At 36.6% G+C, this 11,044-nt stretch overlaps 1 protein-coding gene across 1 annotated transcript; it reads left to right on the forward strand.

Moving 5' to 3' along the window:
• The first annotated feature begins 570 nt into the window (after positions 1-570).
• LOC149788026 (brevican core protein-like) lies at positions 571-8,181 on the forward strand. Its single transcript, XM_089974302.1, has 4 exons — positions 571-783; positions 2,625-2,709; positions 4,116-4,379; positions 6,239-8,181. Exons 1-4 carry the CDS (start codon positions 664-666, stop codon positions 6,643-6,645), a joined length of 876 nt encoding a protein of 291 aa, XP_089830428.1. The 5' UTR covers positions 571-663; the 3' UTR covers positions 6,646-8,181.
• Positions 8,182-11,044: the final 2,863 nt, after the last annotated feature.

Below are 11,044 nucleotides of genomic sequence, written 5' to 3' on the forward strand. Positions count from 1 at the left end.
AACTCCCGCAACCGTATAATCCTCTATATTTTGGGCTGTCATATGGCGAAAATGTATTCATTCCTAAGTATATTAAATCTGCGACAAGATTAGAAAGGATACGTTCTGTTAACTCTCTCTCTCTCTCTCTCTCTCTCTCTGAAAACGATAATGATAATATGCAATGCATGAATTATGATAATACTTTCAGTTTCACCGAAGACTATGAGCTTTTCTGTCTAAAGACTGTAACAAAAATTCGATTAACTTAGTCAATGGTTTAAGTTATGAAAGTTGTTGAGTATTCATTCACTTTCATGTAAATTATCGCGGATGAGTGTTTTCACCTTGCCTAAGGACAGACGATGTCGTGCATGGTGTTTTTAGATAATTGGAAAGATAATTTATTTTCTTGTCATTTGATTCCCGTTTTCGATATTTAAAAAAAAAATGTGCTTTGTATGTCAAATGCTTTTGATAAAATCCAGATCTGGCAGGTTTTATCCGCATCCATGCGGCGATGTTTCGTAAAGAAATGTTTGTGCACCAGTTAACGCAGTGTATATTATTAGCCCGATCGGCGACACCTATTTAAAGTCTGCGCCAGGCCGACTTTCCCAACCGTCTGCTTTTCTGTACGCTCGGAGTATCTCTTCTCGTTAAGTGTCTATACTGGTACTAACGATGAACTGTATTACGTGGTTTTGTGTCTTGACTGCCTTCTTGGTGGCAGAAACAGAAGCAATCGCCCAGAAAAGAAGTGCACAGGAAGAACCGATATTAGCTGCATTGCTCAATCTTATGGTAATTTTCGTTCTTTCTTGTTTCCTTCCTTTGTTCTTTCCTTGAACCATCAGGAAGTTATTATTTCTTAATTCTTCATTTTTTGTTTTACTTTCTGTAATTCCTTCATTTCTGTTTTGTTTGTTTTATTTCCTATTTACGATCCTACCAAATTACATAGTTACCCATCAATAAATCAATAAATCTGCATTGCTTTGTTATATTCATACATTCGCTATATGTTTCGTACAATCGATGTCATTTTGTATCGATTTTATTATTAACGGTTATTCGTTTTTGTACGTACAATTCCAGCTAACACTTTTCAATAACGGTTTCAACACATTAAAACTATATGAGAGTCGATATATAATCCTTGTTATAGTCTCTGTAAAAATTATTACGCTCATAAATCTGACCACTTTTACATAAAATTGTTCCAAAATATTCGAAAGATCTCCAATCCCAAAAAGCCGTTCCTCAGAAACGAACCCTTATTTTTGGTACATTGTATCATACAAGAAATATAAATGACAGGCAAATTATATCAGGGCGTATGTTTCAAAATGTAATTAAGTGTCAAAGTCGAGTTCTTAACTAACAGGCATTAACCTTTTTTGTATGAGATTGTATTTCTTAATATGTGAAAACAGAATAATCGCTTGGTACCTGACTACGGCGAGTTACGTTCCATGCATTTATCAGTAGAATATCTCCTTATTGGTGTCACGCTGTCCAAAATTAGCACGAGCCTATTTTCACTCACTTTTGCGCATATCGTTCTCGCAAATAAAAGGGAGATTATAACATTGTTGACAAGGCGGGGAAGGGAGGGGCTATTCTGGAACCATAGCTCGTTTGTGCTGACTAGTTTTGGGATGCAGTGAACAGACAGGAAATAAAAACACGAGATCTACATATTGCCATTGCTGACTAATCTCACAATCTTCATAAAACTCTCCGTGAGGGTGATGACAAATATTATTTTTTAAAACTGCATTAGGATCAAACATGATAAAGTTTGGATATTATTATTCAAATAACATAAATATGTAATTTCATTGTTTAGTTAGACACATCAACATTTTCAGTTTTCACATTTTTACAAAAAGAGATTGCGGGGAAGAAGAAACGTTTTTCTTTCGACAACAGTCCTCCCCAAGATCGTTTATGAACTTAATGGCTTATGTGTAATGTAAGTGGATGTGACACAAATGACTTAATCAAATGTTTTTCCTCAATATTTGGCAAAACAAACTGAGCCTATTAAAGAACAGTTTCAATGTGTCTTTCAGAGTCTCTCCGCACAATGTCAAGTGTTTTCAGTGGTATGAACTGTCTGAAAGAAACATATTAGGTTACTTTCCAGGAATGGCTTGTGTGGGAAGATTCGAGATCTCACTCAGAATAAAGTGTATTTTTTATGTTGGTGCAAGGAAATTGCCCAGAAGAAACTGTGCTCATTTGTTTCAAACTAATTTCCTGACTTTATACAGGCTTATATCAACATTGCTGAAATTGTTTGTTTGTTATGGCCACATGAACAGTAAGTAAGGAGGTAAATTCAGTGCAGCCATACTTCTTGGGCGTATGAAGGCATGACAAAATTAGGTGTTTGGCCCCGTATTAACCAGCTGCAAATTAACTCCACTTCGTGAACCTTGTTGAAGTTTAGCATTGTGTGTTTTTATATTTATTTCAATTCCTTTATATAGTATATATTGTAGAAAAAGCTGGATTGAGACCTCAATATTGCACGCCTAACAAAAAAGGCAGAGACAAATGTACTGGGAAAAATAGGAGTAAGAACGATTTCAATTGTACAAGATTTTACTTCTATTCCCTTTTATGTCTCCACGCAGGAAAGAGAACAATATCCGATTTCATCTTCAGCTGATGCATCTCTTGTTGCTACTGGTCGACAATTGGCCACCGCTTCGCAGCGAGGTTTGTTTTAGATAGAAGTGTTTGGTTGAGGAAGAGAGGAGGTAATTTTGATATTGTTTTAGAGGGGTCTTCTTTCTCTTGCCGACCTCTCTAGAGCTTGAAAAAAGAAACACTTTACTCTGAACTGCCCCATAAGTGCGTCCATACGTCCCGTACTTTAAGCTGAAAAACTCTGCCCTTAGACATCAAAAGAAAATTATTCAGATCTCAGTCATATATCAACATCTCTCTTTGCCAGCTCCCCACCCCCACCCACACAAAAAACAAAGCAAACGCATAAAACAAGGCCAAATGAAATGTTAAAAAGTCGTTTTATAAAGCTCCCCTTTGGGAAGCAAGAATTTTGTTTTATGCATTCAGGTCGGGTCGCCAAGACATACGTGAAAATGGAAATGGAACTAAATTTAATGGTTTTTCATTTCACCAGTGTAAAGGTATCGTCATAAAAAGCATACCTATCTCAAATTTCAGCATCTTAAAATGTTACATTTTGGTCTAGACTTACGGTATCCGACTGGTCAAACTTAAGTCAGATTTGTATGTCATCAAATCAGATCGCTGATTTGTAGACTTTTAGATTAGTAGTTAAAACAACTGTATAATACTGCTGGTGAAATACTGGTCAGATTTTACCTATTAAAGTTACATTTGAATTAAAGTCTGAAAATAGTAATCAAATTCAGTCTATTTTCCTCCTATATGAATCTTATATTATAATGTCAAAAAATTAAGAATTAAAAGTTGAAAGTTTTAGAATGTCCTTGTATATACAGAAAATATTGATATTCATATAGAATTGAAGGTATCCCAAAGAGGCAAGATTTGAATGTATAATTTTCTTGAAGAAAATGAATTATTTGTTCAAATAGCAACAACTAGATTAGGTATTCAAAGTCACAGAAATAGGACCAACATACAATACCATCTCTGGAGGACACATGTTTCTCGTTTTTATGCTAACATCGAGTATGCATGTTACAGTTGATGTAGATCCATTAAAGAGAACTAATTAAAATCGCCTACAAAACACCATTGGAGACAAATGAAATATTTTGTTGCTGTTCTGATCGACTGATTGTTGTCATTGGACAAGAATTGTGAATACTTGACAAGTTTTTAGAATAAAATTATATATTATCTATCAGTCACTATCGTATATTATTATTATTATTATTATTATTATTATCATCATCATCATCATAATTATCATCATCATCACATCATCATCATCATCACTGTTGTTGCTGATGTTGATCTGATTCAATCCCTGAACCATTCCACCCCACTGCACACCCCAACCCTTTTTCATTGGACTCTTCCTTGAAAGTTTATATAATTACGTCATGTACCATGATATCTCCTCACAGACTGACCAGAATAAATATACTGTTGTGCATATATTTTAGTTATCTATTACTCGACCAATTACAACCTGGACTTCAATGCGGCCAAGGCATACTGTGAGTCTAGAGGGACATCAATCGCCACTTTTGAAGACTTGGAGGCGGCTTATCAGGATGGATACCAGAAATGTGGATGTGGATGGGCGGCCAATGGGGTTTCATATCTTGTAATGCAAGAGGCCAAAGATGGCTGTCTCTCTTCAATCGGCGTCGTCAAATGCTCTTGGCAGTCAAAATGGGATGTATTCTGTAAATACCCGGTACCAGGTAGGACTAAAATTTTCATATGCAAGCATTCGGTAACATTTCGATTTAAACACTATTTATGATGAAGCGTGTATGAGAGAATAACAACAGTAAGGAAGAAAGTAAGAATCTGAGCATAACGAATAATGCTGGAAAACGATTTGTTGATGCAGGCCACATAAGTGACAATTGTATTGAAATTAATAATATATTCATATGATCTAACATGCATAAGGTTATTTACAAAATTACTTTAACATAGTATATGATAAACTACTTAGTTTAAATTCAGACCCGAATGTAAATTTTTAACCATCAAACCAAAAACAATCCATTTGGGAGCTGAGACCGCCATAAGGTACATGTAACCGAAAGAACCATAATAATTTTTTAAAAATGTTTTCAAATATATACAATTAACAAAGGATACAGAGACATGAAAGAAATGTGACACTTGAATAATTTGTGTAGTACAGTTGTGAACAACATCAAGGATTGTTACTGCTGAGAAATTCATATGAAGCTGCGACAAGTTAAGTTCATATGATATATCATGCCCATGGTTATTTACAAAATAACTACAACATAGGAAGCTATACACCAAAGTGGTTGGTGGGGTTGGGGTGGAAGCTATAAAAAATTATGCTCACTAAATATACAACCTGTATCTCCAAGAATTCTTTTGAAAGTGACACAAAGAATGCTGCCCCATATATTCGTACACCTTAAAACTATATTATATTGGCTGAACGAGTCACGTGACCCCATTCCTGTGTTTGGATGGTCCAGATGTTCTATATTGCTTTGTTTCTAGTGCCCAGCAAGATCCATTCACCCCTCATCACAAATATCCTTGCGCTAGCGCAAATAGTTATTATTCAAGAAATTCTTTCATCTGTACCTTGAGCTTGTTTTCCGGGTCTGACATAACTTTCTTGGACGTTTCTTCAGTAATTGGCAAATCCTGTTATCTGAAATATTGCACGATTAAAAATAATTTCGGATAATGGCTAAACTTAATCGTTACAAAGGATCAGTGCTCGTGTTGGACAGAAGACTTCAAAACAAAATACTGTTTTTGAATAAGTTGTAAATACTAAGATACCTGCTCGAGTCATAGTTAACAAACGTATAAGTTGATTTCAATACGTCTGTGTGCTTAATAACATACAAGAACAACCTGCATCTAAATATTTTCCATACAGTATTTAGGAACGAGAAGTAAAACTTATTTTAAAATTTGATATAGTTTAACAGCTGACCAGTATTTACAATTTTGAATAGTCTGCCAGAATTTCAGTTTAATATTGTAACATAAAATACTCAGGTTCGCCAAGGTTTTATCCAGGGTACATATTTGTAGCTAAATCATTCGTAACATTTCATCCACAAATTTATTTATTTTTATTTTACGGCCCCTGGGTGGCCGAGTGGTCTAAAGCGCGCGCCTTTACCTATCACTGTCATCTCACCTCTGCCCGCGTGGGTTCGTCCAGTGTGGGTATGTGAGAAAGCTTGCCGGTAGCTTCCCGTATGTCGGTGAGTATTAATTTGGGGGGGGGGGGGGCCGGGCTCTTCCTTCACAAGTTATATTGGCCGCCATGTATAGCCAATTGTGTTCTGAAAATCAACTTTTTACTGTATCTGCCTGTTTCGTTAATGACCATAAAAAATGAGATTGTCAACGGAAACAAACCAATATGTGCATGCAGTGTTGTTGTTCAACAGTTCCATCCTAGCTGCAACGTGGTTTGAGGAAATTATGTTCATTTTATGTTGTTTTACTTTAAATTTAATTAACCAAATATTTTAAACAATTACATTTTCTTAACTTTCACTTTTTCAGTTATTTTTCTCTTCACTTTAACTGTTTTTCACAGTCTTCCTATCCAAAGACCAAAGCGGCGACTACAAAATGACTTTAGTTCAGGCAAGAAAGAATTGCGAAGACAAGGGAACCAGTCTAGCCACCTTTGAGGATCTAAAGACCGCATACAGCCTGGGATACGAGGTCTGCAGCTGTGGGTGGGCCGACAATGGGTTAGCTTACGTCGTCATGCAGAAACCAACTGAGGGATGCATGACGAGCATTGGGGTCATCAAATGCAGTTGGCAGAACACCTGGAATGCTTTTTGCAAAGTTAGTGGTTTTTTTTACATCACTGCGTGGGTAAAAGTAATTGCTAGTATCAGTTTACCGCATAAAAGGCATCGCATAACTAAGACATATCACAGAATCGGCAGGCTACAAACAACGGATACGGCGTTAGTCCAGTTCTTCGTTTGAAATACACTCTCTGACAGTCTGATTAAAATCAGATATTCGCTGTCCTAACTTAAGATCTGACGTCGACTGCTTAAGGGTCATGTTCTGGTGACCTTTGAATTAGCCAGTGGAAATGCAGCTTTCAAAAACCTGAGAGGGAATCAGATCGTCCGGTACACATTCATGCACTTCATTCAAACTGCTCAGTCTCCAAACCCGAAGATATAAGACTTCATCTGATTGGTTAATAACATTAGCGATTATGGTAATAACATAATTTACAAGAACATGACCCCTAAGCGGTCACTGTTAGATCTTCATGTATAAAGGTAAAGATCTGATGTCAGTCAGATCGCACTCTCTGTATGCCAATGAATTGAGAAGAATTGCCAGCCGGTTTTAATATATTGCGAGTTAATCAGGCATGGATTGTTCAAGCCCTTTCGGAGATGGCAATAGGCAATTGGTACATTTTGAACGCTTTTTCTTGGCGTACAGTAAGTTGTATACACACAAACGATGCATTATTATAATACAATTTTCATTGAGATCTCTATCTTAAGGTCGTATTATCTCCGTTGATAGTTTCAATCATTTAATATTTTGAAAAAGAACAAAGAATGTCTGACTTGATAAGATCTCGTTCAAACTCAACTTAGTCCAGTATGCAATGCCGTAATTTGAAGATATATCAATATATTTTACACTGTGACGTAACACTTAGTAACGTCGTCGTTAAGTAATACAGTGTCCTAATATTATATGATAAATAAAATACTCGTTAAATAATAACAAATAATTTCATGGAATGTAATCGTATTCAACCCGTTTTAAATTTCACATGAAATAAATACTTTCGTAAGATCGTCTCTCTATCAAATATTTTGCAATTTTCAGGTGAGTCGTAGTGAACATACAAGAGCATGTATGACACAATTCAAAAGCAGACCTATATCCAGAGAAGAAAACATTTCTGAAACCAATATATTATATAAGCAACGAAAAGGAGGAAATAAAAAAAATAAAAAAACAAAAAAAAAACAACTTGAACACTCGCATGCAGCTTGTTGAAAGGCTACGGAACTTTTGAGACAGGATTGATTTTAGAAACTCATTATTTGTGCCTTGTCATCCTATTAATGGATAATGGGGGACTTGTCTCTGTTTCACAATCAGTTTGTATGGAGATTTTTATAAGCTATATCAGGAAATCGGCTTTCTTAATCAGTCTTATCGAGATTTGTTTTATAAACTAGAACAGGAATTAGTCGTTCTTTCGACTTGTTACAATACAGATGAAAGTATTTAATACTTATTTTTAAATTAGGTCAATTCCCTGAAATGTCGTCATAGAAAATATTAAATTTTCAACATGCTGAATCGTTTTTCCTCGACATTTAATTCACCTCCAACCTTATTAATGTCATATTAGAGGATCGACTGTCTGATTCTTCCACAAACTTGTATATTATTTGTAGACTATGTATTCCAAAAGTATATCGCTTACAATGTAGAAATTATGTCATCAAATAAATAATTTCACTCCTGCAAAATAAACTTGTGTTTATTCGAACGCTGAGTGTTGACACCTGTCAGAGAAATTTAGTTTCAACATTGATCGTTCTCCGCCATATTGGACTCGATAAAAATGATCAGATGCTTAAGTGAATGATATATAAATAGTACATCTGCAAATGAAAGGCTGTTTTGTACCGATGCAATACGAGTAAAGTACCTTGCCCTCAGTCACGCCAGGACAGTTGACTAGGGCATATCTTAGCAAGATTCGAGCCGTAACTGACTAATTATGAATCTGCCATGCTCAAGATAGAGTCGCTAGCCGCCCCCCCCCCCCGCCAGTAAGATTGGTTGCAGTAAAAACTGCTGTTACCCTTTCTCGTTTTTTCATTATTTAAAAATATTATATTTCGGACATTACAAATTATATACAAAGTACCTAATCCGAAAATTGGACTTGAAATAAGTACGTATGATAATCTGTCTCCAAACAAAATAAGACCTAGCATCGAGAATCTACCAGATTAACATGCAATCTACAACATCACATTAATTTAAAGTGTGAAGTTGTTGTTGCTGTATGGTTTAACGCCATTTTTCAGCACACGATAGGCGGCCAGTATTAAAGGTGGAGGATGAACCCGGGAAAATCCCGAAAAGAACCACCGACCCGCGAGAAACTACTGACAAGCATTCTCACATACACAAATTAGCCGAATCCGAGACTCGAACCCATGCAGACAGAAATGAGATGGCAGTGATCTGTAACGGAGAGCGCTTTAGACCACTCGGCCACTCGGCGCCCCCGAAGTGTGAAGTGTTTGTACAATTTAAAATATATACAACTTTTACTATTCGTGTAGTAACATCTATTACTAATACAGGATTACATATCACTGTATCTATCAAGTAAGATAAGAGTAGATAAATGATTTGCAAACAAGCACAAGATGCAGGGACCTCATGGGCAACGTTCCCTCCAAGCAAATGGTATATGTGCGCGCTATGCGCGCTGTATTGTGCAAGCATTACGGTGACTTGAGTATCAATGTTGGATTGAATATTTGGTAATTTTGATCAGCTGCGCAGAGAACAATTCAGCTGCACGCGGATGCCTGAGGAACTGCGCGGCGGAGCGCGCGCGCAGCTTAGAGGAAACGTTGGTCATGGGGCGAGGGCAGGGGTGAGGGCATTTGTCCCAACCCCGTATTTGCATGTGCTGTAAAATGTAAAATTGTTGTTGCCTATGTACGAAAAGTAACAAGCCAGTCAAGTTTAGCCCCCACCCCATCAAGTTTTGCTCCACCTCCGCCCCGAAAAAGTTTAAATGACGTCCCTAAGAAGATGCCCAAGGACAATGTATCAACATAACGTTATTGGGATGATTAATTTTGCATGGAAGTAGAATACTTCGTATGCATTGGTGTAGGAACGGAAAATTCCATCGAGGGTCAAAATTTTGCTTGAGACGCGGCGTTGAAGCAAAATTCTGATCCGCAGCTCATAATTTCATCTCTAAACCGTATGCATAACAAAGGGTTATTTTCTCGCTTTCCTGAAGGAAAAATGAAGGTAGAAGTCGAAATCTGATGTAGCTTTCAAATAGCAAATCACCCATTGAAAGTATACCATCTCAACAGTATTAAGGAAGGGTTTGCAATGAAAAAAAAAATCAATGTAATTTTAACTCTCATTTAAATAAGTATCATCGTTCAAATAACAGTGAATGAGATTTTTCTAAGGTAATGGCAATAAACAGCGTCCGAACGGAATACTTTAGACAGGTTGCGCAATCATTCCAAAGTAATCAGGTAAAATAATTAAGTCCACTATTATCCCTAAAATTATTCGACACACAAAGAACACAAATAAGGATCAAGTCTTCGAATCAACTTTAATCAAGAATCGATTTACCCTTCATAAATAATAATGAGAATAATGCTTTGAAAAATAACGACTTTTTCAACTTTAAATTGACTTTTCGAAGTTTTACATGCTCAAACAATAACCAGTGTATCAACATTAAACCCATACTTACCTGTCTTACATGTGTTGTGCCACACATGATAGAAAAACCTGGTCATAAAATATCGACTAAAATCTTGAAAATTCAAGGCAAAATGTTTGAAGTACGCATTCTGCTTTGTTCTACCAAGATGGTGTTGGTGTTATGTGGTTTAACGCCATTTTTTAGCACACGATAGGCTATACATGGCGGTCAGTATTAATGGTGGAGGAAGAACCCGGGAAAACCCCAGAAAGAACAACCGACCCACGAGAAGCTACTGGCAAGCTTTCTCACATACCCACATTGGCCGAATCTGAGACTCGAACCCACGCAGACAGAGGTGAGATGGCAATGATCCGTAACGGAGAGCGCTTCTACCAAGACGGATGATCTCATGAATGTTTGTATCGTTGGTTGATGAATATTTATAAAGCTACTGAATGATGAATCCTTTATTCAGAATCAGGAGATAATGATCTTCAAAGATGTCCCCGTATTCTACTTTTTTAGATTACCATATATGAAAGTACGCAACCCGACTGAATAGATATAGAATATTGTAATAAATTTGGAGTATGTGCATTTGGTTATTGCGTGCCGTTTTAAGGAATTCTTAAATTTGTGTGATTGCTTGTTTGATTATTGGAACTCGGTTCAATGGCAATATTCCTTAGCCCGAAATTATTAGTCAATTACTAGGAGCAAACGTCACGGAGTGAAGTGTTAGTGAGTTTCCATGATGGCTTGGTTCACTTTTAGTGATATCGGGTCAAAATCACAAGAGAGTGTCCCTGTCGTACCATAGTTCGTATTAAAATCTAGTGGTGTACATTGGTGGTGTGACTGCAGTGGCAGTATTTACGGTAGGAAACCGGTAAATTACACAATGGAATC

This window comes from Sinohyriopsis cumingii, chromosome 11 (genome assembly GCF_028554795.1).
Source record: "Sinohyriopsis cumingii isolate HCF-2022 chromosome 11, ASM2855479v2, whole genome shotgun sequence".
Classification (NCBI taxonomy): domain Eukaryota; kingdom Metazoa; phylum Mollusca; class Bivalvia; order Unionida; family Unionidae; genus Sinohyriopsis; species Sinohyriopsis cumingii.

Bases quoted from the DNA above. Each gene is read 5' to 3' on its own strand.
- LOC149788026 (XM_089974302.1), top strand. From the start codon at position 664: ATGAACTGTATTACGTGGTTTTGTGTCTTGACTGCCTTCTTGGTGGCA. The intron at 784-2,624 runs GTAATTTTCGTT...GTCTCCACGCAG, and splicing joins CTGCATTGCTCAATCTTATG to GAAAGAGAACAATATCCGAT. The intron at 4,380-6,238 runs GTAGGACTAAAA...TGTTTTTCACAG, and splicing joins CTGTAAATACCCGGTACCAG to TCTTCCTATCCAAAGACCAA.